At 40.2% G+C, this 25803-nt stretch overlaps 1 protein-coding gene across 2 annotated transcripts in view; it reads left to right on the forward strand.

The window, feature by feature from the left end:
- Window positions 1-25803, forward strand: part of LHFPL3 (LHFPL tetraspan subfamily member 3) — a 554202-nt gene that overhangs the window by 377369 nt on the left and 151030 nt on the right. For both annotated transcript variants that reach the window (XM_031012787.3, XM_031012786.3), the window contains exon 2: window positions 15904-16140. In XM_031012787.3, the coding sequence (XP_030868647.2) occupies window positions 15904-16140 (237 nt within the window). The remainder of the gene's footprint in view (window positions 1-15903; window positions 16141-25803) is intronic.

Consider the following 25803-nt stretch of genomic DNA (forward strand, 5'->3'; position numbering starts at 1 on the left):
TAGCCAGTTTTCCCAGCACCATTTATTAAATAGGGAATCCTTTCCCCATTGCTTGTTTTTCTCAGGTTTGTCAAAGATCAGATAGTTGTAGATATGCGGCGTTATTTCTGAAGGCTCTGTTCTGTTCCATTGATCTATATCTCTGTTTTGGTACCAGTACCATGCTGTTTTTGTTACTGTAGCCTTGTAGTATAGTTTGAAGTCAGGTAGTGTGATGCCTCCAGCTTTGTTCTTTTGGCTTAGTATTGCCTTGGCGATGCGGGCTCTTTTTTGGTTCCATATGAACTTTAAAGTAGTTTTTTCCAATTCTGTGAAGAAAGTCATTGGTAGCTTGATGGGGATGGCATTGAATCTGTAAATGACCTTGGGCAGTATGGCCATTTTCACGATATTGATTCTTCCTACCCATGAGCATGGAATGTTCTTCCCATTTGTTTGTATCCTCTTTTATTTCCTTGAGCAGTGGTTTGTAGTTCTCCTTGAAGAGGTCCTTCACCTCCCTTGTAAGTTGGATTCCTAGGTATTTTATTCTCTTTGAAGCAATTGTGAATGGGAGTTCACTCATGATTTGGCTCTCTGTTTGTCTGTTATTGGTGTATAAGAATGCTTGTGATTTTTGTACATTGATTTTGTATCCTGAGACTTTGCTGAAGTTGCTTATCAGCTTAAGGAGATTTTGGGCTGAGACGATGGGGTTTTCTAGATATACAATCATGTCGTCTGCAAACAGGGACAATTTGACTTCCTCTTTTCCTAATTGAATACCCTTTATTTCCTTCTCCTGCCTAATTGCCCTGGCCAGAATTTCCAACACTATGTTGAATAGGAGTGGTGAGAGAGGGCATCCCTGTCTTGTGCCAAATTTCAAAGGGAGTGCTTCCAGTTTTTGCCCATTCAGTATGATATTGGCTGTGGGTTTGTCATAAATAGCTCTTATTATTTTGAAATACATCCCATCAATACCTAATTTATTGAGAGTTTTTAGCATGAAGGGTTGTTGAATTTTGTCAAAGGCCTTTTCTGCATCTATTGAGATATTCTTGTGGTTTTTGTCTTTGGCTCTGTTTATATGCTGGATTACATTTATTGATTTGCATATATTGAACCAGCCTTGCATCCCAGGGATGAAGCCCACTTGATCATGGTGGATAAGCTTTTTGATGTGCTGCTGGATTTGTTTTGCCAGTATTTTATTGAGGATTTTTGCATCAATGTTCATCAAGGATATTGGTCTAAAATTCTCTTTTTTGGTTGTGTCTCTGCCCGGCTTTGGTATCAGAATGATGCTGGCCTCATAAAATGAGTTAGGGAGGATTCCCTCTTTTTCTATTGATTGGAATAGTTTCAGAAGGAATGGTACCAGTTCCTCCTTTTACTTCTGATAGAATTCGGCTGTGAATCCATCTGGTCCTGGACTCTTTTTGGTTGGTAAGCTATTGATTATTGCCACAATTTCAGATCCTGTTATTGGTCTATTCAGAGATTCAACTTCTTCCTGGTTTAGTCTTGGGAGAGTGTATGTGTCGAGGAATTTATCCATTTCTTCTAGATTTTCTAGTTTATTTGCGTAGAGGTGTTTGTAGTATTCTCTGATGGTAGTTTGTATTTCTGTGGGATTGGTGGTGATATCCCCTTTATCATTTTTTATTGTGTCTATTTGATTCTTCTCTCTTTTTTTCTTTATTATTCTTGCTAGTGGTCTATCAATTTTGTTGATCATTTCAAAAAACCAGCTCCTGGATTCATTAATTTTTTGAAGGGTTTTTTGTGTCTCTATCTCCTTCAGTTCTGCTCTGATCTTAGTTATTTCTTGCTTTCTGCTAGCTTTTGAATGTGTTTGCTCTTGCTTCTCTAGTTCTTTTAATTGTGATGTTAGGATGTCAATTTTAGATATTTCCTGCTTTCTCTTGTGGGCATTTAGTGCTATAAATTTCCCTCTACACACTGCTTTGAATGCATCCCAGAGATTCTGGTATGTTGTGTCTTTGTTCTCATTGGTTTCAAAGAACATCTTTATTTCTGCCTTCATTTCGTTATGTATCCAGTAGTCATTCAGGAGCAGGTTGTTCAGTTTCCATGTAGTTGAGCGGTTTTGAGTGAGATTCTTAATCCTGAGTTCTAGTTTGATTGCACTGTGGTCTGAGAGATAGTTTGTTATAATTTCTGTTCTTTTACATTTGCTGAGGAGAGCTTTACTTCCAACTATGTGGTCAATTTTGGAATAGGTGTGGTGTGGTGCTGAAAAAAATGTATATTCTGTTGATTTGGGGTGGAGAGTTCTGTAGATGTCTATTAGGTCCGCTTGGTGCAGAGCTGAGTTCAATTCCTGGGTATCCTTGTTGACTTTCTGTCTCGTTGATCTGTCTAATGTTGACAGTGGGGTGTTAAAGTCTCCCATTATTAATGTGTGGGAGTCTAAGTCTCTTTGTAGGTCACTCAGGACTTGCTTTATGAATCTGGGTGCTCTTGTATTGGGTGCATATATATTTAAGATAGTTAGCTCTTCTTGTTGAATTGATCTCTTTACCATTATGTAATGGCCTTCTTTGTCTCTTTTGATCTTTGTTGGTTTAAAGTCTGTTTTATCAGAGACTAGGATTGCAACCCCTGCCTTTTTTTGTTTTCCATTTGCTTGGTAGATCTTTCTCCATCCTTTTATTTTGAGCCTATGTGTGTCTCTGCATGTGAGATGGGTTTCCTGAATACAGCACACTGATGGGTCTTGACTCTTTATCCAATTTGCCAGTCTGTGTCTTTTAATTGGAGCATTTAATCCATTTACATTTAAAGTTAATATTTTTATGTGTGAATTTGATCCTGTCATTATGATGTTAGCTGGTGATTTTGCTCATTAGTTGATGCATTTTCTTCCTAGTCTCGATGGTCTTTACATTTTGGCATGATTTTGCAGCGGCTGGTACTGGTTGTTCCTTTCCATGTTTAGTGCTTCCTTCAGGAGCTCTTTTAGGGCAGGCCTGGTGGTGACAAAATCTCTCAGCATTTGCTTGTCTGTAAAGGGTTTTTTTTTTTTTTTTTTTTTTGAGACGGAGTCTCGCTCTGTCGCCCAGGCTGGAGTGCAGTGGTGCAATCTCGGCTCACTGCAAGCTCCGCCTCCCGGGTTCACACCATTCTCCTGCCTCAGCCTCCCGAGTAACTGGGACTACATTTCTCCTTCACTTATGAAGCTTAGTTTGGCTGGATATGAAATTCTGGGTTGAAAATTCTTTTCTTTAAGAATGTTGAATACTGGCCCCCACTCTCTTCTGGCTTGTAGGGTTTCTGCCGAGAGATCTGCTGTTAGTCTGATGGGCTTCCCTTTGAGGGTAACCCGACCTTTCTCTGTGGCTGCCCTTAACATTTTTTCCTTCATTTCAACTTTGGTGAATCTGACAATTATGTGTCTTGGAGTTGCTCTTCTGGAGGAGTATCTTTGTGGCGTTCTCTGTATTTCCTGAATCTGAACATTGGCCTGCCTTGCTAGATTGGGGAAGTTCTCCTGGATAATATCCTGCAGAGTGTTTTCCAACTTGGTTCCATTCTCCCTGTCACTTTCAGGTACACCAATCAGACGCAGATTTGGTCTTTTCACATAGTCCCATATTTCTTGGAGGCTTTGCTCATTTCTTTTTGTTCTTTTTTCTCTAAACTTCCCTTCTCACTTCATTTCATTCATTTCATCTTCCATCGCTGATACCCTTTCTTCTAGTTGATCGCATCGGCTCCTGAGGCTTCTGCATTCTTCACGTAGTTCTGGAGCCTTGGTTTTCAGCTCCATCAGCTCCTTTAAGCACTTCTCTGTATTGGTTATTCTAGTTATACATTCGTCTAAATTTTTTTCAAAGTTTTCAACTTCCTTGCCTTTGGTTTGAATGTCCTCCCGTAGCTCAGAGTAATTTGATCATCTGAAGCCTTCTTCTCTCAGCTTGTCAAAGTCATTCTCCATCCAGCTTTGTTCTGTTGCTGGTGAGGAACTGCGTTCCTTTGGAGGAGGAGAGGCGCTCTGCGTTTTAGAGTTTCCAGTTTTTCTGTTCTGTTTTTTCCCCATCTGTGTGGTTTTATCTACTTTTGGTCTTTGATGATGGCGATGTACAGATGGGTTTTTGGTGTGGATGTCCTTTCTGTTTGTTAGTTTTCCTTCTAACAGACAGGACCCTCAGCTGCAGGTCTGTTGGAATACCCTGCCGTGTGAGGTGTCAGTGTGCCCCTGCTGGGGGGTGCCTCCCAGTTAGGCTGCTCGGGGGTCAGGGGTCAGGGACCCACTTGAGGAGGCAGTCTGCCCATTCTCAGATCTCCAGCTGAGTGCTGGGAGAACCACTGCTCTCTTCAAAGCTGTTAGACAGGGACATTTAAGTCTGCAGAGGTTACTGCTGTCTTTTTGTTTGTCTGTGCCCTGCCTCCAGAGGTGGAGCCTACAGAGGCAGGCAGGCCTCCTTGAGCTGCAGTGGGCTCCACCCAGTTCGAGCTTCCCGGCGGCTTTGTTTACCTAAGCAAGCCTCGGCAATGGCGGTCGCCCCTCCCCCAGCCTCGCTGCCGCCTTGCAGTTTGATCTCAGACTGCTGTGCTAGCAATCAGGGAGACTCCATGGGCGTAGGACCCTCCGAGCCAGGTGCGGGATATAATCTCATGGTGCGCCATTTTTTAAGCTGGTCCGAAAAGCGCAATATTTGGGTGTGAGTGACCCGATTTTCCAGGTGCGTCTGTCACCCCTTTCTTTGACTCGGAAAGGGAACTCCCTGACCCCTTGTGCTTCCCAAGTGAGGCAATGCCTCGCCCTGCTTCGGCTCGCGCACGGTGCGCGCACCCACTGACCTGCGCCCACTGTCTGGCACTCGCTAGTGAGATGAACCTGGTACCTCAGATGGAAATGCAGAAATCACCCGTCTTCTGCATCGCTCACGCTGGGAGCTGTAGACCGGAGCTGTTCCTATTCGGCCATCTTGGCTCCTCCCCGAAAAAATTTTCAAATCACCAACTTTACCTTTTAAGAATTATTCTCGGCAGGGCGCGGTGGCTTGCACCTGTAATCTCAGCACTTTGGGAGGCCAAAAAGGGCGGATCACGAGGTCAGGAGTTCAATACCAGCCTGGCCAACATGGTGAAACCCCATCTCTACTAAAAATACAAAAAATTAGCCAGGCATGGTGGCATGTGCCTGTAATCCCAGCTACTTGGGAGGCTGAGGCAGGAGAACTGCTTTAACCTGGGAGGTAGAGGTTGCAGTGAGCCAAGATCACGCCACTGCACTCCACCCTGGGTAACAGAGTGAGACTCCATCTCAGGCAAAAAAAAAAAAAAAAAAATTCTCCCAAGTACTTGTAATCTGCTGTCTAATCATAACAAAGTTGCTTCTGTTAAATGTCAACTAAATATGAGCCCATCTTTAACTAGATTTGAGACTGTGATATTAACCTCCATGAACCTTATTTTAGAGTGTATTGTCTAGATGTTACAGCTCCTTTAACTGTTCATTCATTTTCCCATTTTCAAAAGTATTTTAGTGCCTACTATGTGGTTGCACTATTTTAGATGCTATGTATACGATGATGGACCAAAGACTATTTTTTTTTTTATTCCAAGGTACATGTGCAGGATGTGCATGTTTCTTACCTAAGTGAACCTGTACCATGGTGATTTTTTGCACCTATCAGCCCGTCACCTAGGTATTAAGCCTAGCATGCATTAGCTATTTTTCCTGACGGGCTCCTTCACCCTGCCCAACCCAGCAGGCCCCAGTGTGTGTTGTTCACCCCTGTGTCTATGTGTTCACACTGTTCAACTCCTGCTTCTAAGTGAGACCATGCAGTGTTTGGTTTTCTGTTCCTGCATTAGTTTGCTGAGGATAATGACTTCCAGCTCCATCCATGTCCCTGCAAAAGACATGATTTCAGTCCTTTTTATGGATGCATGGTATTCCATGGTGTATATGTACCATATTTTCTTTATCCAGTCTATCATTAATGGGCATTTGGATTGATTCCATGTCTTCGCTATTGTGAACAGTGCTGCAATAAACATATGCATGCATGTGTCTTTATAATACAATGATTTATATTCCTTTGGGTATATATCCAGTAATGGGATTGCTGGGTCAAATGCTATTTCTGGTTCTAGATCCTTGAGGAATTGCCACACTGTCTTCTACAATGGTTGAACTAATTTACATTCTCACCAACAGTGTAAAAGTGTTCCTATTTCTCCACAGCCTCACCAGCATCTGTTGCTTCTTGGGTTTTTGATAATCACCATTCTGACTGGCATGAGAGGCATCTCATTGTGGTTTTTATATGCATTTCTCTAATGATCAGTGATGTTGAGCTTTTTTCATGTTTGTTAGCTGCATAAATATCTTCTTTTGAGAAGTGTCTGTTCATATCCTTTGCTCACTTTTTAATTGGGTTGTGTTTTTTTCTTGTAAATTTGTTAAAGTCCCTCGTAGATTCTAAATATTAGGCCTTTGTCAGATAGATAGACTGCAAAACTTTTCTCCCATTCTGTAGGTTGTCTGTTCACTTTGATGACAGTTTCTTCTGTATGGAAGCTCTTTAGTTTAATTAAATTCCATTTGTCAACTTTTGCTTTTGCTGCAGTTGTTTTTGACGTTTTCCTCATGAAATCTTTGCCCATGCCTATGTCCTGAATGGTATTGCCTAGATTTTCTTTTAGGGCTTTTATAGCTTTGAGTTTTACATTTAAGGTGGACCAAAGACTCTTTCTTCAGAAAGTGTATAATCTCTTAATTGAGATAATACTTGTAAATAAATAACTATAACAATGTAAAAAGTAACCAGGACCCTAAGCTAGGAATTGTCAACAGCTATGAAAGTGCAGAGACAGGCAATATTGCAAATCAGAAGAATTTCAGATGGCTTGCTCTGTGGAGGATGTTGCATTTGGCTTGAGCACTAAAAGATATTTAACAATGGAACATTTAGGGAAAATCATGGCAAATACTCCAAAGAGAAGAGAAAAAAGAGAGATAAAAAAAACTTGGAGTCATGTGAGATTCAACCCAAGTGTAAAAGTAAGTGGGGGCTGGATTACAGAGTTTTTGAATACCTGACTAAGGTACCTTTCTGTTCTTTAATGTCCAGTAGGGAGCCAGCAAAAAGATTTGGGCTTGATGATCTAGGCAATCTTGTGTAACCTGGATTAGAATAAGGGCAAACTGAAGGCAGAGAAAAGTTAGGCCTGTTTTTGAGAGGTAATGAAGGCCTAAAGTAGGGGCGTGTCAATAATACCTACCTATGCAGAAAGAGCACACAGGTAGATAAGAGCATGGCAATGCTTGGGATGTGGGTCAAAGAAAAGAGAAGAATCAAATATGACCCACAGTTTTGAACTATTATTCTGTAAAATAACAAATAACTAAAGCAGAGTTCTCTCAGGCAGTCTTTCTACTTGTCACCCCTCTTGGTCTCTGTCTCCTCCAGACCTGCCCTGTAGAGCCATGTACCTGCTAAAAAGGAAGAAAGTAGGTGCCCATTCCTGTGTTGTTCAGTAAGTTGCGGTAAGGCAAGAGTTGTATAGCAACCCTCTTGCCAGCTTCAGGAATTATTTGGCCCTGATAGTCACAGAACTCTAACTCAGTGTGGCTAAGCTACATACCCTGGAAACAGTAACCTGCCATGATGCCTAGCCCTTGCCTGCTTTGCACCCTCAGTGTGATCACTTTCTACAACCCAGTAACTGATCTCCTTATAGTTCCTCAAACACAGCAAGCCTCTTTCCAACGCCAGAATCTTTCCACATGCTGTTCCCTGGAACATCTTTCATGCCAGTACCACTTGTCTAGTTTTTAGTCTGTTTTTGGCCTTAGCTTAAATGTTGCCCCCTCAAGAGGCCTTACCTGACCACCTTTTCTAAAGAAGTGCCAACTCTTTATTTTCTATCTGAGCCTTTAGTTTGTTTCCTAGTTAGTACTTACTACAACATACAACTATTTTATTTGTATGCTTACTCATTTTTCGCCTCTTCTCCTGACAAAACATTAGCTCCATAATAACATAAACCATGTCCCTTTCCTGGTCACTGTATCCCTAGCACCAAGAACAGTGCTTGGTACTTCATAGGAGATACTCAATAAGCAACTGTTGAATGAATTAGTGAAGGAATGGATGAGCCCACTTGTTCAGAAAGCTTTGTATAACCAAAAAATAGGATCCTGAATAATTCAATGAAATATAAAAAGAGACAACATGGCTACTTTTCTTTTTTAATTTTCAAAGTAACCTCTTCCTATAAAATGTATTTATAGAATTACCACAGTGATATTTGGGAAATTGAATATCAGTATTCTCCAGGATTTCTTAATTTCCATAAAAGTTCTGTGGTGCCACACTATTTTGCAGTGTTTTTCAGCCTTATTAAAAATGAAATCAAATGGAGAATAGAATAGAAAATATCAGCATGCATTGCATGTGGTAAGCATAGTTTCAAGAAACTTTTTTTATTGACTTATAATAATTGCACATATTTATGGCAAACATATAATGGAATGTTTTAATATATATATAGTGTAAAAATTAAAACAGAATAGTATATCCATCACCTCATACATTTATCATTTCTTGGTGGCAAGAACATTCAAAATCCTCTCTTCTAGCTATTTTGAAATGTATAATATAATGTTGTTAACTAATAGTCACCCTACTGTGCAACAGAACACCAGAAATAATTCCTCCTATCTAACTGTAACTTTGTACCTGTTGACCAGTCTCTACTTATCCTTCTTCCGCAGTCCCTCCCAAGCCTCTGATAACCAGTATTTTACTCCACTTCTATGAGATCAACTCCTTTAAAGTCTATGTATAAGTGAGATCATGTGATATTTGTCTTTCTGTGCCTGGCTTATTTCACTTAACATCATGTTCTCCAGGTTCATTCATGTTGCTGCAAATGAAAGGATTTCATTTTTTGATGGTTGAATATATACTTATATAACATTTTCTTTTATTTTTTTTTATTATACTTTAAGTTCTAGGGTACATGTGCACAACATGCAGGTTTGTTACATATGTATACATGTGCCATGTTGGTGTGCTGCACCCATTAACGTGTCATTTACATTAGGTATATCTCCTAATGCTATCCCTCCCCACTCCCCCCACCTCACAACAGGCCCCAGTGTATGATGTTCCCCTTCCTGTGTCCAACTGTTCTCATTGTTCAATTCCCACCTATGAGTGAGAACACGCAGTGTTTGGTTTTTTGTCCTTGCGATAGTCTGCTGAGAATGATGGTTTCCAGCTTCATCCATGTCCCTTACAAAGGACATGAACTCATCATTTTTTATGGCTGCATAGTATTCCATGGTGTATGCGTGCCACATTTTCTTAATCTAGTCTATCATTGTTGGACATTTGGGTTGGTTCCAAATCTTTGCTATTCTGAGTAGTGCCGCAATAAACATACGTGTGCATGTGTCTCTGTAGTAGCATGATTTATATTCCTTTGGGTATATACCCAGTAATGGGATGGCTGGGTCAAGTGGTATTTCTAGTTCTAGATCCCTGAGGAATCGCCACACTGTCTTCCACAATGGTTGAACTAGTTTACAGTCCCACCAACAGTGTAAAAGTGTTCCTATTTCTCCACATCCTCTCCAGCACCTGTTGTTTCCTGAATTTTTAATGATCATCATTCTAACTGGTGTGAAATGGTATCTCATTGTGGTTTTGATTTGCATTTCTCTGATGGCCAGTGATGATGAGCATTTTTTCATGTGTCTTTTGGCTGCATAAATGTCTTCTTTTGAGAAGTGTCTGTTCATATCCTTCGCCCACTTTTTGATGGGGTTGTTTGTTTTTTTCTTGTAAATTTGTTTGAGTTCTTTGTAGATTCTGGATATTAGCCCTTTGTCAGATGAGTAGATTGCAAAAATTTTCTCCCATTCTGTAGGTTGCCTGTTCACTCCGATGGTAGTTTCTTTGGCTGTGCAGAAGCTCTTCACTTTAATTAGATCCCATTTGTCAATTTTGGCTTTTGTTGCCATTACTTTTGGTGTTTTAGACATGAAGTCCTTGCCCATGCCTATGTCCTGAATGGTATTGCCTAGGTTTTCTTCTAGGGTTTTTATGGTTTTAGGTCTAACATGTAAGTCTTTAATTCATCTTGAATTAATTTTTGTATAAGGTGTAAGGAAGGGATCCAGTTTCAGCTTTCTACATATGGCTAGCCAGTTTTCCCAGCACTGTTTTTTAAATAAGAAATCCTTTCCCCATTGCTTGTTTTAGGTTTGTCAAAGATCAGATAGTTGTAGATGTGTGGTATTATTTCTGAGGGCTCTGTTCTGTTCTATTGCTCTGTATATCTGTTTTGGTACCAGTACCATGCTGTTTTGGTTACTGTAGCTTTGTAGTATAGTTTGAAGTCAGGTAGCGTGATGCCTCCAGCTTTGTTCTTTTGGTTTAGGATTGACTTGGTGATGCGGGCTCTTAAAGTAGTTTTTTCCAATTCTGTGAAGAAAGTCATCGGTAGCTTGATGGGGATGGCATTGAATCTATAAATTACCTTGGGCAGTATGGCCATTTTCACAATATTGATTCTTCCTATCCATGAGCATGGAATGTTCTTCCATTTGTTTGTGTCCTCTTTTATTTTGTTGAGCAGTGGTTTGTAGTCCTCCTTGAAGAGGTCCTTCACATCTCTTATAAGTTGGATTCCTAGGTATTTTATTCTCTTTGAAGCAATTGTGAATGGGAGTTCACTCATGATTTGGCTCTCTGTTTGTCTGTTATTGGTGTATAAGAATGCTTGTGATTTTTGCACATTGATTTTGTATCCTGAGACTTTGCTGAAGTTGCTTATCAGCTTAAGGAGATTTTGGGCTGAGACGATGGGGTTTTCTAGATATACAATCATGTCATCTGCAATCAGGGACAATTTGACTTCCTTTTTTCCTAATTGAATACCCTTTATTTCTTTCTCCTCCTGATTGCCCTGGCCAGAATTTCCAACACTATGTTGAATAGGAGTGGTGAGAGAGGGCATCCCTGTCTTGTACCAGTTTTCAAAGGGAATGCTTCCAGTTTTTGCCCATTCAGTGTGATATTGGCTGTGGGTTTGTCATAAATAGCTCTTATTATTTTGAGATACATCTCATCAATACCTAATTTATTGAGAGGTTTTAGCATGAAGGGCTGTTGAATTTTGTCAAAGGCCATTTCTGCATCTATTGAGATAATCATGTGGTTTTTGTCTTTGGTTCTGTTTATATGATGGATTACGTTTATTGATTTGCGTATGTTGAACCAGCCTTGTATCCCAGGGATGAAGCCCACTTGATCATGGTGAATAAGCTTTTTGATGTGCTGCTGGATTCGGTTTGCCAGTATTTTACTGAGGATTTTTGCATCGATGTTCATCAGGGATATTGGTCTAAAATTCTCTTTTTTTGTTGTGTCTCTGCCAGGCTTTGGTATCAGGATGGTGCTGGCCACATAAAATGAGTTAGGGAGGATTCCCTCTTTTTCTGTTGATTGGAATAGTTTCAGAAGGAATGGTACCAGCTCCTCTTTGTAACTCTGGTAGAATTTGGCTGTGACTCCATCTGGTCCTGGACTTTTTTTGGTTGGTAAGCTATTAATTATTGCCTCAATGACAGAGCCTATTATTGGTCTATTCAGAGATTCAACTTCTTCCTGGTTTAGTCTTGGCAGTGTGTATGTGTCGAGGAATTTATCCATTTCTTCTAGATTTTCTAGTTTATTTGTGTAGAGGTGTTTATAGTATTCTCTGATGGTAGTTTGTATTTCTGTGGGATTGGTGGTGATATCCCCTTTATCATTTTTTATTGCATCTATTTGATTCTTCTCTCTTTTCTTCTTTATTAGTCTTGCTAGTGGTCTATCAATTTTGTTGATCATTTCAAAAAACCAGCTCCTGGATTCATTGATTTTTTTTGAAGGGTTTTTTGTGTCTCTATCTCCTTCAATTCTGCTCTGATCTTAGTTATTTCTTGCCTTCTGCTAGCTTTTGAATGTGTTTGCTCTTGCTTCTCTAGTTCTTTTAATTGTGATGTTAGGGTGTCAATTTTAGATATTTCCTGCTTTCTCTTGTGGGCATTTAGTGCTGTAAGTTTCCCTCTACACACTGCTTTAAATGTGTCCCAGAGATTCTGGTATGTTGTGTCTTTGTTCTCATTGGTTTCAAAGAACATCTTTATTTCTGCCTTCATTTTGTTATATACCCAGTAGTCATTCAGGAGCAGGTTGTTCAGTTTCCATGTAGTTGAGTGGTTTTGAGTGAGTTTCTTAATCCTGAGTTCTAGTTTGATTGCACTGTGGTCTGAGAGACAGTTTGTTATAATTTCTGTTCTTTTACGTTTGCTGAGGAGAGCTTTACTTCCAACTATGTGGTCAATTTTGGAATAGGTGTGGTGTGGTGCTGAGAAAAATGTATATGCTGTTGATTTGGGGTGGAGAGTTCTGTAGATGTCTATTAGGTCTGCTTGGTACAGAGCTGAATTCAATTCCTGGATATCCTTGTTAACTTTCTGTCTCATTTCTGTCTAATGTTGACAGTGGGGTGTTAAAATCTCCCATTATTATTGTGTGGGAGTCTAAGTCTCTTTGTAGGTCACTCAGGACTTGCTTTATGAATCTGGGTGCTCCTGTATTGGGTGCATATATATTTAGGATAGTTAGTTCTTCTTGTTGAATTGATCCCTTTACCATTATGTAATGGCCTTTTTGTCTCTTTTGATCTTTGTTGGTTTAAAGTCTGTTTTATCAGAGACTAGGATTGCAACCCCTGCCTTTTTTTGTTTTCCATTTGCTTGGTAGGTCTTCCTCCATCCCTTTATTTTGAGCCTGTGTGTGTCTCTGCACATGAGATGGGTTTCCTGAATACAGCACACTGATGGGTCTTGACTTTTTATCCAATTTGCCAGTCTGTGTCTTTTAATTGGAGGATTTAGCCCATTTACATTTAAGGTTAATATTGTTATGGGTGAATTTGATCCTGTCATTATGATGTTAGCTGGTTATTTTGCTCTTTAGTTGATGCAGTTTCTTCCTAGCATCGATGGTCTTTCCAATTTGGCATGTTTTTGCAGTGGCTGGGACCAGTTGTTCCTTTCCATGTTTAGTGCTTCCTTCAGGAGCTCTTGTAGGGCAGGCCTGGTGGTGACAAAATCTCTCAGCATTTGCTTGTCTGTAAAGGATTTTATTTCTCCTTCACTTATGAAGCTTAGTTTGGCTGGATATGAAATTCTGGGTTGAAAAATCTTTTCTTTAAGAATGTTGAATATTGGACCCCACTCTCTTCTGGCTTGTAGAGTTTCTGCTGAGAGATCAGCTGTTAGTCTGATGGGCTTCCCTTTGTGGGTAACCTGACCTTTTTCTCTGGCTGCCCTTAACATTTTTTTCATTTCAACTTTGGTGAATCTGACAATTATGTGTCTTGGAGTTGCTCTTCTCAAGGAGTATCTTTGTGGCATTCTCTGTATTTCCTGAATTTTAATGTTGGCCTGCCTTGCTAGATTGGGGAAGTTCTCCTGGATAATATCCTGCAGAGTGTTTTCCACCTTGGTTCCATTCTCCCCGTCACTTTAAGCTACACCAGTCAGACATAGATTTGGTGTTTTCACATAGTCCCATATTTCTTGGAGACTTTGTTCATTTCTTTTTATTCTTTTTTCTCTAAACCTCTCTTCTCACTTCATTTCATTCATTTGATCTTCAATCACTGATACCCTTTCTTCCAGTTGATCGAATCAGCTACTGAAGCTTGCTCATTCGTCACATAGTTCTTGTGCCTTGGTTTTCAGCTCCATCAGGTCCTTTAAGGACTTCTCTGCATTGGTTATTCTAGTTAGCTATTCATCTAATCTTTTTTCAAGGTTTTTAACTTCTTTGCCACAGGTTCGAACTTCCTCCTTTAGCTCGGAGAAGTTTGATCATCTGAAGCCTTCTTCTCTCAACTCGTCAAAGTCATTCTCCATCCAGCTTTGTTCCATTGCTGGTGAGGAGCTGCGTTCCTTTGGAGGAGGAGAGGCGCTCTGATTTTTAGAATTTTCAGTTTTTCTGTTCTGTTTTTTTCCCCCATCTTTGTGGTTTTATCTACCTTTGGTCTTTGATGATGGTGATGTACAGATGGGGTTTTGGTGTCCATGTCCTTTCTGTTTGTTAGTTTTCCTTTTAACAGTCAGGACCCTCAGCTGCAGGTCTGTTGGAGTTTGCTGGAGGTCCACTCCAGACTCTGTTTGCCTGGGTATCAGCAGCGGAGGCTGCAGAACAGCGGATATTGGTGAACAGCAAATGTTGCTGTCTGATCGTTCCTCTGGAAGTTTCATCTCAGAGGGGTACCCCGCCATGTGAGGTGTCAGTCTGCCCCTACTAGGGGGTGCCTCCCAGATAGGCTACTCAGGGGTGAGGGACCCACATGAGGAGGCAGTATGTCAGTTCTCAGATCTCAAACTCCATGCTGGGAGAACCACTACTCTCTTCAAAGCTGTCAGACAGGGACATTTAAGTCTACAGAGCTTTCTGCTGCCTTTTGTTTGGCTGTGCCCTGCCCCCAGAAGTGTAGTCTACAGAGGCAGGCAGGCCTCCTTGAGCTGCGGTGGGCTCCACCCAGTTCGAGCTTCCCGGCCACTTTGTTTACCTACTCAAGCCTTGGCAATGGCGGGCACCCCTCCCCCAGCCTCGCTGCCACCTTGCAGTTTGATCTCAGACTGCTGTGCTAGCAATGAGCGAGGCTCCGTGGGCATAGGACCCTCCAAGCCATTTGTGGGATCTGATCTCCTGGTGTGCTGTTTGCTAAGACCATTGGAAAAGTGCAGTATTAGGATGGGAGTGACCCGATTTTCCAGGTGCCATCTGTTACAGCTTTGCTTGGCTAGAAAAGGGAATTCCCTGACCCCTTGCACTTCCCGGGTGAGGCGATGCCTCGCCCTGCTTCAGCTCATGCTCGGTGCACTGCACCCACTGTCCTGCACCCACTGTCCGACAAGCCACAGTGAGATGAACCCAATACCTCAGTTGGAAATGCAGAAATCACCTGTCTTCTGTGTCACTCATGCTGGGAGCTGTAGACTGGAGCTGTTCCTATTCGGCCATCTTGGAACTGCCATAATATTTTCTTTATCAATTCATCCATTGATAGACATTAGGTTGATTGCATACCTTGGCTATTGTGAAGAGTGCTGTAATAACATGGGAGTTCAGATATCTCTTTGACATACTAATTTTATTTCCTTTGGACATATACTCAATAGTGGGATTGCTGAATCATATTGTAGTTCATTTTTAATTTTTTGAGGATCCTCCATGTTGTTTTCCATATGGCTGTACCAGTTTACATTTCCACCAACAGTGTATTATAGTTCTCCTTTCTCTATATCCATACCAGAAAAACAAAGAAAAGGAAGGAGAAAAAAAACAAAACTTTTCTGTGGCAGGGGAAGAGGGGTGATCCCAATATAAAAATATTTTTCATAGTGATTCAAAGTCAGTACACACTCTAGTGTTTGCCATGTTACCCTTTTGTGGCTGCTGTCATAGCTCCTCAAATCCAGCCTTGAATTGTTATTTTGCAGTGTTATGATTCCTTATGACCTATTTGTAGTGGAACCCTTCCCACAAATGCACCCCAAAATTCCATTTCTTAATATTTTCTTAACCTCTTTCAGGATGCTTGCGTTCACTGTAAAGTGCATTCCCAGAGTTTCTTTCAATGTAGAGTGCTGGGCTGCTTTTACCTTAACCAGCAAAACACACACATGCACGCGTGCATGCCCACACACACACACACACATTCAGAGTGACAGTGGTGAGATTTGCTGTTTTTTAAATCAAGAATAATTTGAAACAATGATTCGACAGACAATGGAAACATTTGCTAAGTTAAAATTTATTGACTTATCTTTTTTGTTTCTTTTGTTTTTCTCTCTTTCTCTCCAAGCTGCCTGCCTTGTGCTTGGCTGTATGATTTTCCCTGATGGCTGGGACTCAGATGAAGTAAAACGGATGTGTGGAGAAAAGACAGACAAGTACACTCTTGGGGCTTGCTCAGTCCGCTGGGCATACATCCTCGCTATTATTGGAATTTTGGATGCCCTGATCCTCTCATTTCTAGCATTTGTGCTTGGTAATCGACAAGACAGCTTGATGGCAGAGGAACTGAAGGCAGAAAACAAAGGTAAGATTGCTTTAAGGAACTCTTACCTGGATGCCTCAAGCACAAAAAAATGGTGCTCTCCATTCTTTCCCCTCAAATACTAGTGCTTCCCCTGCGGTTCTAATTTGCTGCCTCTTTTAATACCGTGTAGCTTGCAGACTTTACCCCAGACTCAACTCAAGAAGCTTACATAGTAAAAATATAATATTATACTTACTTATCTTTCTGAAACTCCCTTAGTCCATCATTATTATTTTGATGCTTTTTTTTCCGGTTTCTTCTTCCCTCTTCCTCTGATTTCAGGTTCGCCATCAGAACTTAATGGCTAAGATGTAACTGTGGGTGGTGTCTATTTGGTTGAATGGAAAGTACTTTCTCTCCATGTATTCAGCTATGTTTCAGGTTGAAATAAATGCCTGGAGAATCTCTAACATCATCTATATATATCTTTATTAAACTATTTGTGATAATTGAATTCAGACCCAACTTCTCAGAGAGAGGTAGTAACACTGGCCCCAAATAGTTAGTTAGAGATTTCAGTAGTTACCTAATTAGCTGAATTTTAAATGTGTTATCTGGGTATCAAAAGTCCTCAGATTTCTTTTCCAAAAGAAATTGCCTTCTGAAACACAAAGAAAACCAGGATAGAAAATAGGACATTGATTATTGAATGATACATAAATATATCATAGTGGGCAAATAAGAGGTAGCAAGTTGTTATTGAAGATGAATCTTTTAATTTTCTTTTCAGATTTCTAAACCAATTTTTTGGGAGAGAATTTTGGTGTCTCTGTTTTTTTAGTAGACTTAGATTCATTTAACAGTTTTATCTTTATGTTATCTTTAACTTTAAAACTGTGCACTTACATTATCACCTTTAGCTGAGTGGCTCCTTCTTCTAGCTCTTATTTCTAATTGGGAGCTAAATCCATCCTTGAAGTATGAGATTTAGCTTATTATTTCAAGTAGGTACTAATTTCAAAAACCCTTCACTGCTTCAACGGGACTCAAATGTAAGTATATATTAGTTTCCACATAAATGTCACAAGTAATGATATAGCAGGCTTTATATCTAGACCATCACTGTTTATGCGGGTAAACTGTTTATGCGGGTAAACTATGACATAGAAATAGCCTATGGACTAAAATGGAGCAGCCCAGGAGAGCAGCAGTCACCCACAAACCCCTTTTCTCCCTGATTTATAGACAGAACACATATTAGTTTACTTAGTTCTATCAAAAGTATTCTAAACACAAAAATAACCCTTACACAGGGGAGTCGTGCTGAAACTTCCTAAAAACAAAATTACCACCTTCTCAGAGCTGCCCTTTCTAGATAAAAAGGATGATATGAAGATAATTACACTTTTATTTACATTATAGATTTTGTGCTTTCACAGGCATTCATTAATGTGGTACCTTTGTTGTCTTTGTAGCTTGTTGGATGTAGACAGGTCTCTGTCCAGTTAACTTTACTTCAAACGTAATGGTAAGGAGAATTCAATATTAGAACAAGCTATCTTTTTTAAAAGAATGAATTAAATAAAAGCCTAGCTTGTTCTGCAGATTATGATTTTTGCCCCCACCTAAATGGACCAGAATGCTATTGTTTCCTGTACAGTTCAAAGTCATATTGAGAACCTTTCACTTTCCAGACATCTTTTGACCACAAAGAGAAAAAATTCACAAGAAGAAAAATATAACAAAAGCAGGAAGATTTTTACTTGGGAATTGAGAATTACAACTCATACTCATGTATGAGTGACAATAATTCTCCCGGTTCATGGTTCAGAAAAGAACAGCTAGAGGTATAGAATAATGCTCAACAGTTTTCAAAATTGGTCTTTCCTTCTGGTTGATGCATTTAAAGGTTGATGTCTGATCCTTTCCGTCTGAGTCTTCATTAAACAAAGCATCATGTTCCGTCAGTGATATATTAAACCACCTTGCTATAACTTTTGATGAGAAAGAAGGTTTAGGGATTATCTTTGCATAATTTTTCTGTGTTCATCATCTTCTCCATTTGCATATGTGACCGTAGTTTCTTCCATCTTGTTCTGAAGGATGAAAATTAGTAGGAGTTCATCTGTTTCAAACCAGATAGATCCAATAAAGCAGTCAGATCATCAGGCCACATTGATGAAATATTTCAGTTGCACCACATTTTTATCTCTCAATTGAAATTCCTTAATCTCAGACTCTGAGAAGATGTAAACAGCTCTATTGTAGGGCATATCAGACCCTCATGCAATGGGATCTATATAAAATCAGACCAGGATTTCTAAGCCTTGTATAAAATTTAGTCAAACCTGCATGTTCCTGGGAAATGGTACAAGATTTACACTTGCTATACAAAGTAGTCTTTGTTGTTTGGTATTATTTAAACACTTGCTAAACATTGAAGCTTCCAAAGTCAGATTGTTTGCGGAAAGACCAATCAGTAGTTGTGTATGTTGTGTGTGTGAACATAGTTTCATTAAACAGTAGTTTAGTGGTGTTCAGGTGCATGTAATTATCAAAATTAAATGTCATCAATGCTATCTTCTATAGATTCTAAAGGAAGACAGGTTGGTTTTAATTAAGAATATAAGAATAATTTGAAATTGTGTAATTAATTATATATAAATGGGTGCTTTTACAAATTGCATGGATGCATTGATATAAGTTTTCACCCATTAAGACTTTTTTCACTGTTTTTTTTTTGCTGCTGTTCTTGTTTTGGATTTCACTATTAAGTTTTTTTCTGATAAAACTACTGAGATGTACAGTGGTAGCCAAGGCTTCCTTTTGGTTTCAGGGCAATGCAGTGAGACAAGCAAATCTAGTTCCAGCTTGGAATTTTAGAAGAATTTATTAAGCACATGATGCCTTTCAGTGTCATGGAAGAAGGCAATGTCATATCTCAAGACTTGGCTCAACAGAGCAAAGTATTCATACATTCTGATACAGATTACACATCTGAAAGGGATACACACTGTAATGTCTTTTATAATCTTCCAGTTTTATGGTTGATATGGTCTGGCTCTGTTTACCCATCGAAATCTCATCTTAAATTGTAATCCAAATTATAATTTCCACGTGTTGGGAAAGGGACCTCATGGGAAGTGATTAGATCATGGAGGTGGCTCCCCCATGCTGTTCTCATGATAGTGAGTAATTTTCATGAGATCCGATGGTTTTATAAGTGTCTGGCATTTCCCCTGCTGGCACTTCTCTCTCCTGCTGCCATGTGAAGAAGGATGTATTTGCTTCCCCTTCCACCATGATTGTAAGTTTCCTGAGGCCTCCCCAGCAATGTGGAACTGTGAGTCAATTAAACCTCTTTCCTTTATAAATTACACAGTCTCAAGAAGTTCTTCATAGCAGCATGAAAATGAACAAATGCAATGGTCTACCAATTATATCACTTACATCCCATAATGAACAACAAGAGCATTATAGTGAGAATAAGCCTGAAATTGTAGAATATGCCCCTAATGTGAAGTTCTTCCTGAGTGTCACTTTCATGTCATGATGATGTCTTCTTTTTGTGGCTATTGTAATTAATGCAGCAACACACTTCCCCATTTATCTGGAAAGGCCACTGTATTAGTCTGTTCTCATGCTGCTAATAAAGACATACCTGAGGCTGGGTAATTTATAAAGGAAAGAAGTTTAATTGATTCACAGTTCCACATGGCTGGGGAGGTCTCACAATCATGGTGGAAGGCAAAGGAAGAGCAAAGTCACATCTACAGGGCAGCAGGCAAGAGCTTATGCAGGGGAACTCCCATTTATAAAACCATCACATCTTGTGAGACTTACTCATTATCACGAGAACAGTATAGGGGAAACCACCCCCATGATTCAATTAATCTCCACCTGGCCCTGGCCTTGACATGTGGGAATTATTAAAATTCAAGGTGGGATTTGGGTGGGGACACAGGCAAACCATATCAGCCACCATATAGATTCAGGCTTTCTAAGTGTCATTGCAGCAAGGATATTGCTTAGATCCATGAATGCTTCCCAACATTCCACCTAATGGATACACAAAAAATCACTGTTACATGAATTCTAAAATATGTAAGGCAAGGGAAAAAGCTCAATTCTAATTGTTGAACTATGCTCTACTCGCAGAGTCTTTAGATGAAAAGGAATACAAGATGCTGCTGGACCATAAATTAATCGTCACAAAGGTGATATTCAAAAGGAAAACAAGGGAGGGGTGTACACAGCTAAAAGTCTCCACTTCTACAGACTGCTTTTTCCTGTGACACACTTCCAGTCAACTAGCCCCAACCGTCACTTCAGTGTCCCCCTTCAATGCCTCCCACATGCCTAAGTTTCTCCTTTCCACGAGATCATTTGAAAGAAGTCACAGCTAAGATTTATCATAAATTGTAAAGTGGGAAAATTAAAATGAAGGAATTTTAACATACTTAAAAAGTACATTAAAAATGTACTTTCATGAAACAGAAGGCAACAAGTTTGAAGATACAACTGTTGTCTTAAAGAAAACCTTTATAAGAGATAAACTGAATCATCTATGGAGCTCCAGTGAAGTGCCAGGATATTTCTTTATGCCAAAAAACAAAGCCCCACTGAAAAACAAAGAAAAGTGAAACCTCTTTAAATATCTAACTAACTTAATTTTTTTTTTTCTTAGAGACAGAGTCTCACTCTGTTGCCCAGGCCAGAGAGCAGTGACACGATCATAGCTCACTATAGCCTTGAACCCCTGGGCTCAAGCAATCCTCCTGCCTTAGCCTCTGGAGTAGCTAGGACTACAAGTGTGTGCCATCACATCCTGCTACATTTTTGTGTATTGGCGGCGGGGGTTGTTTTTTGTAGAGACAGGGTACCCAGGCTGGCCTCAAACTCCCGGTTTCAAGGGATCCTCCTGCCTCGGCCTCCCAAAGCAGCAGGATTACAAGTGTGAGCTGCAATGCCCAGTGCCAACTAACTTTTTATATAGGAGCTGGCACATGCAAGAAAACTCAACTGCCTGCTCTGAATTTGGGGAGCAGCTCTACAGGATGTGTGCTATCCCTGGCTCTGGAGCTGATCACGGACAAGCAGGTATTGTTTGGGAGTTCAGCAGCATGATTTCTAAATGAGCCAATAACAGTAGGCATTTAACCTTGATATGCTGCTTAATTGCATATTTTAACACACTGAACTGTGAAGTCAATTTAATTATGTAAAATTAAAGTTTCATCCAGATAAAAAGGATTTGAAATGAAAGCTTCATTTTCAATTTCTTTCATTAATTATGTAAGGATAAATAATTACATTTTCCAGAGCTCGTATGCCACAAATATCTCTTTCCTTGTCAGACACCATTCATAAAGAGGTCTGTTTCTGCATTTGTGTATATGGTCTTTGGAATTTCTTATCAGATAATTGGGTCCTCTCATGAACAATTTTAAAGTTACTTTGTCTTCTAGCACTTAAACTACAAATGAGAATACATGATTATCCATCAAGAGGTGACTCCAGCCACCATTTATATATTAAGGGTTTAAGCTCTTTTCAATGCTATAGTGGAGGAGGTAGAATAAATTCACTTTATTTAAGCAACTAATTGAGAAATCTTTCAGAATTTTTATTTTAGGTATCACACCATGCTATGGCCACACTGGGAGTGGCGGTGTGGTGTAGTGGAAAGATTGTCCACTTGGATCAAGCTGCCCAGTGCTAGTCCTGTCTCTGACACCAGCTGAGGAGCCTTGGGTCAATATCTTAATAGTTCCAGAATTAAGCTTCCTGGCCTGTGAAATGCAGGGCATGACCAAATGTCATCTGAGGGTCTTTCTAGCTATAATATATTTCAATTCTATGGATATCTTCAGAGGTGTTCTTTAAAAAGAGGACATGAGGGCAGTAAATGCTCCTGCCTTCATATCAGTGAGCACATTAAATACTCTTTTAGGAACTTGTTAGTATGCAGTGTTGACTAGGGGAGGGGATAGGTAAAAGTCAAAGGGGATGGGAGGCCGAGTCAGGCTGATCACTGGGACAGGAGTTTGAGACCAGCCTGGCCAATAAGGTGAAACCCCATCTCTATTAAAAATACAAAAAAAAATTAGCTGGGCATGGTGGTGGGCACCTGTAGTTCCAGCTACTCAGGACGCTGAGGCAGGAGAATCTCTTGAACCTGGGAGGCAGAGGTTGCAGTGAGCAGAGATCACGCCACTGCACTCCAGCCTGGGCGACAGAGAGAGACTCCATCTCAAAAAACGAACAAACAAACAAAAAAGTCAAAGGGGAAGGGGCTCTAGGATGCCCCGAATGTTTCCTGCTTCAGATGTGTACCCACCCACGGACCCGTGCTGTCAGAGGCCCGTACACTCATACCACCAAGAGTAGAATGAGTGCAATTTAGAAACTCTGGTCCATGGCAGAGGAGCCTCCTTGCCTCACTGGTTTCTGATACCAGGTGGTGTCCATGTGAACACCTTAATAGTGGACAGAGCCCCAGATCATAGACAGAAAACTATTTCTGGTCTCAACTCTGGCAGGTATTAGTCATGTGACTTTGGCCTAGCCCCTTAACATCTTAGAGCCTCAGCTTTACCTTCTTTAAAATATTTCTTTAAAATATTTAAAAATATTTAACAATACCCATCCCTGCCTCCTACATAGATTTGAGAGAGTCCAACAAAAGCATGTGTGTGAAAGCAATTTATAATCAATAATATCTACATAGGCTTTATTTATTCTCATTACTAAGCATTTTCCCATATAACCTTTTCATTGATCTCTGCAATAACCCTGTGAGATGTTTATCATTATCCCCATTTTACACATCAAAAACCAAGCTACAGAAAAGCTTAATATTTTATCTAAATTTTCACAGCTAGGAAGGATTGGATGCAGGACTCAAACACAAATCATTTTACTCAAAATTTCAAGTACTTTGTTTTACACAACATCATGTAATCAATTCTTTTTTCCTTTTTTTTTGAGACAGGGTCTCATGCTGTCACCCAGGCTGGAATACAGTGGCATGATCACGGCTCACTGCAGCCTCGACCTCCTGGGGTCAGGTATTCCTCCCACAGCCTCCTAAAGTAGCTGGGACCACAGGCACACACCACCACACCCTGCAAATTTTTTTGGTACTTTTTTTTTTTTTTTAGAAAAAGGGCCTTACCATGTTGCCCAACAGGTCTCGCGAAGTCCTAGGCCCAAGGGATCCACTTGCCTCAGCCTCCCAAAGTGCTGGGACATATAATCAATTCTTTTAGATGCTTGTTCTGCTGCTTTCAACTTGATCGGTCCACTCTGTACAAGTAAAGAGTTTGGTCTTATTTTTATTTAACAGCTTTTAGATAATGTTATTAATCAACAGTTTAATGCATTTAAGAATGAGGAATAGCCTTTGAAAGCTATACTCTTACTTGGATATTAACTTTATAAAAACCTACTGAAGTAAGATCAGGAAGCCCAGAAAAAAAAGTATCTTCAAGTGCTTTGAATTAAAACTTTCATAAGGTCATAGTGAACTGCCTGTTTCCTGATGGGATTTGTGTTTAACAAAGTCCTTGTGGTCATCAAAGCATCTCAGAATGTGCCTCTAAAGAAACTGCAGATATCCCGTCACATTTTCAGAAGGGCTCAAGTTAATCTGAGAGTTGGAGCTGACCTTAGATGCCCTTATAGAATTGTCTTATATTCATGCTGCTTCTAATTCCTCTCCTCCCACTCTTTTCATGAACTCATTCCATTCAGGTTTTCACCTCAGAATTTCACAGGCACTGTCTTACCAAGGTCACTCCAACCTCCTAATTGCTAAATCTCATGCTCGACTTTCAATCCTTGTATTGACCTGTCAGTAGCCTTTTCACAGTTGACTACTGACCCCATCTTGAAACCCTCTCTTCAGTTGGCTTCCGGTCACTGACCTTGCCTAATTTTCTTTCTGGGCTCTTCTGATGTGGTCTCCTTTGCCATTTCCTCTCACATGGCTCCACTCTTTAACTGGTGTATCCTTTCTAGCTACACACACTTCCTTAGGTAATCTCATCAGGTGTCACAACTTTAAATAACATCTATATTCTGATTTCTCCCAAGTTTAAGCCTCCTCCCATCCCTTCAATGAACTTTGGTCTCTATACCCAACAGCTTACCCGATACCCTTTTTTGAATATCTAATTAGCTTCTGAAACTTAATATTTCCAAAACTGAGCTTCTGATACTCCCCACAAAACATCCAAGCCAAAGTAGACCCTGGTGGTTGGCTGACACTTCCCAACTCCCTTTCCTCTCTGGCCAACAAATTGTCAGCAGGAGTCGGCTGCAGGTTTCCTGGGAAACTTTTGCTTTCCTGGTACAGAAGCTGCCCCTTCCTCTTTCTCCTTCTTCCTAAAGGAACATAAAAGAGATGGCAGGAACTGCAGCCGCCATCCAATGACTGTGAGGAAATGGAGAAGGGAATCACAGAGATTTGCGCACTGTGAAGTTTTTAAAACAAATTCCAGGAATTTTACATGAGAAAAACAAAACTCTTATTATTTAAGCCACTATGGTTGAATGTGCTGCTACTTGCAACTGAAAGCATTCCTAATTAATACAGTATGTTTCAAAAATGAATATTTGTTGTGGTATAACCCTGTAAGTATGTACCAAGAACAATGCAATAACAGGAGGAAAAACTGACAAATTATTCAAGACTCTTCCTAGATGCCTGTAGAACACAAATTCCTAATCCCATCTTCATTCATTATATTTCCTCAGAGGCTGGATGAATACTTTCCTCAGTAAGAAATCACTAGCCCAAGCCAAATTCAGGTACCCAATCCAGAGCTGCCCTGGGTTGGAAATGTGTAGTCCTGTATTAGTTCAGATTATTTTATTTGGGGTGCTGCATGCCATAAGCTTGTCTGAAAAAAGGGGGAGGCTTTCAAGAATTGGTCCAGACAGAGAAATTTCGTCTTCTTGAAAAACTTAGGTCAACAATTCATATGCTTCAGCTACTAAGGGGGTGTAGTAACTTAGGGGTGATAAAACCAATGTCCCCTCTCATCTATATTGGGGATCAAGGTAAAGAAATATTGAAATGCAGTGACAGAGGCAGAAAGGCCCTGGTTCTTCACAATCATCTGGGGAGATTTAAAAGGATTCCAGGCCGGACATGGTGGCTTATGCCTGTAATCCCAGCACTTAAGGAGGCCAAGGCAGATGGGTCACTTGAGGTCAGGAGTTCGAGACCACCTTGGCCAATATGGCAAAACCCCATCTCTACTAAAAATACAAAAAATTATCCAGGTATGGTGGCGGATGCCTGTAGTCCCAGATACTTGGGAGGCTGAGGCAGGAGAATCGCTTAAACCCATAAGGTGGAGGTTGCAGTGAACCAAGATCATGCCACTGCACTCCAGCCTGGGAAATAGAGCGAGACTCCATCTCAAAAAAAAAAAAAGTATTCCAGGGATTGGGTCCCACTCCAGAGAGTCTCATTCAGTTGGTATGAAGTAGATCTAGGAATGAAAAACTCCCCAGGAGGTTCCAATGCACAGCCAGTATTGAGGACCAATGAAGTCACTTAACTCCCTTGTTTTGCTGATGAAAAAGCCAAGGCGCAGAGAGAGGAAATGAAATCTCACCAGTTTGTTTTATTATAATTAGAAATCAGTAAGTAACCCATGACATAGAAAGTTTCACTCAATCATAGGCTAAAAAAATCACATTTCTGATAAA

The sequence above is a fragment of the Gorilla gorilla genome, chromosome 6, assembly GCF_029281585.2.
Source record: "Gorilla gorilla gorilla isolate KB3781 chromosome 6, NHGRI_mGorGor1-v2.1_pri, whole genome shotgun sequence".
NCBI lineage: Eukaryota > Metazoa > Chordata > Mammalia > Primates > Hominidae > Gorilla > Gorilla gorilla.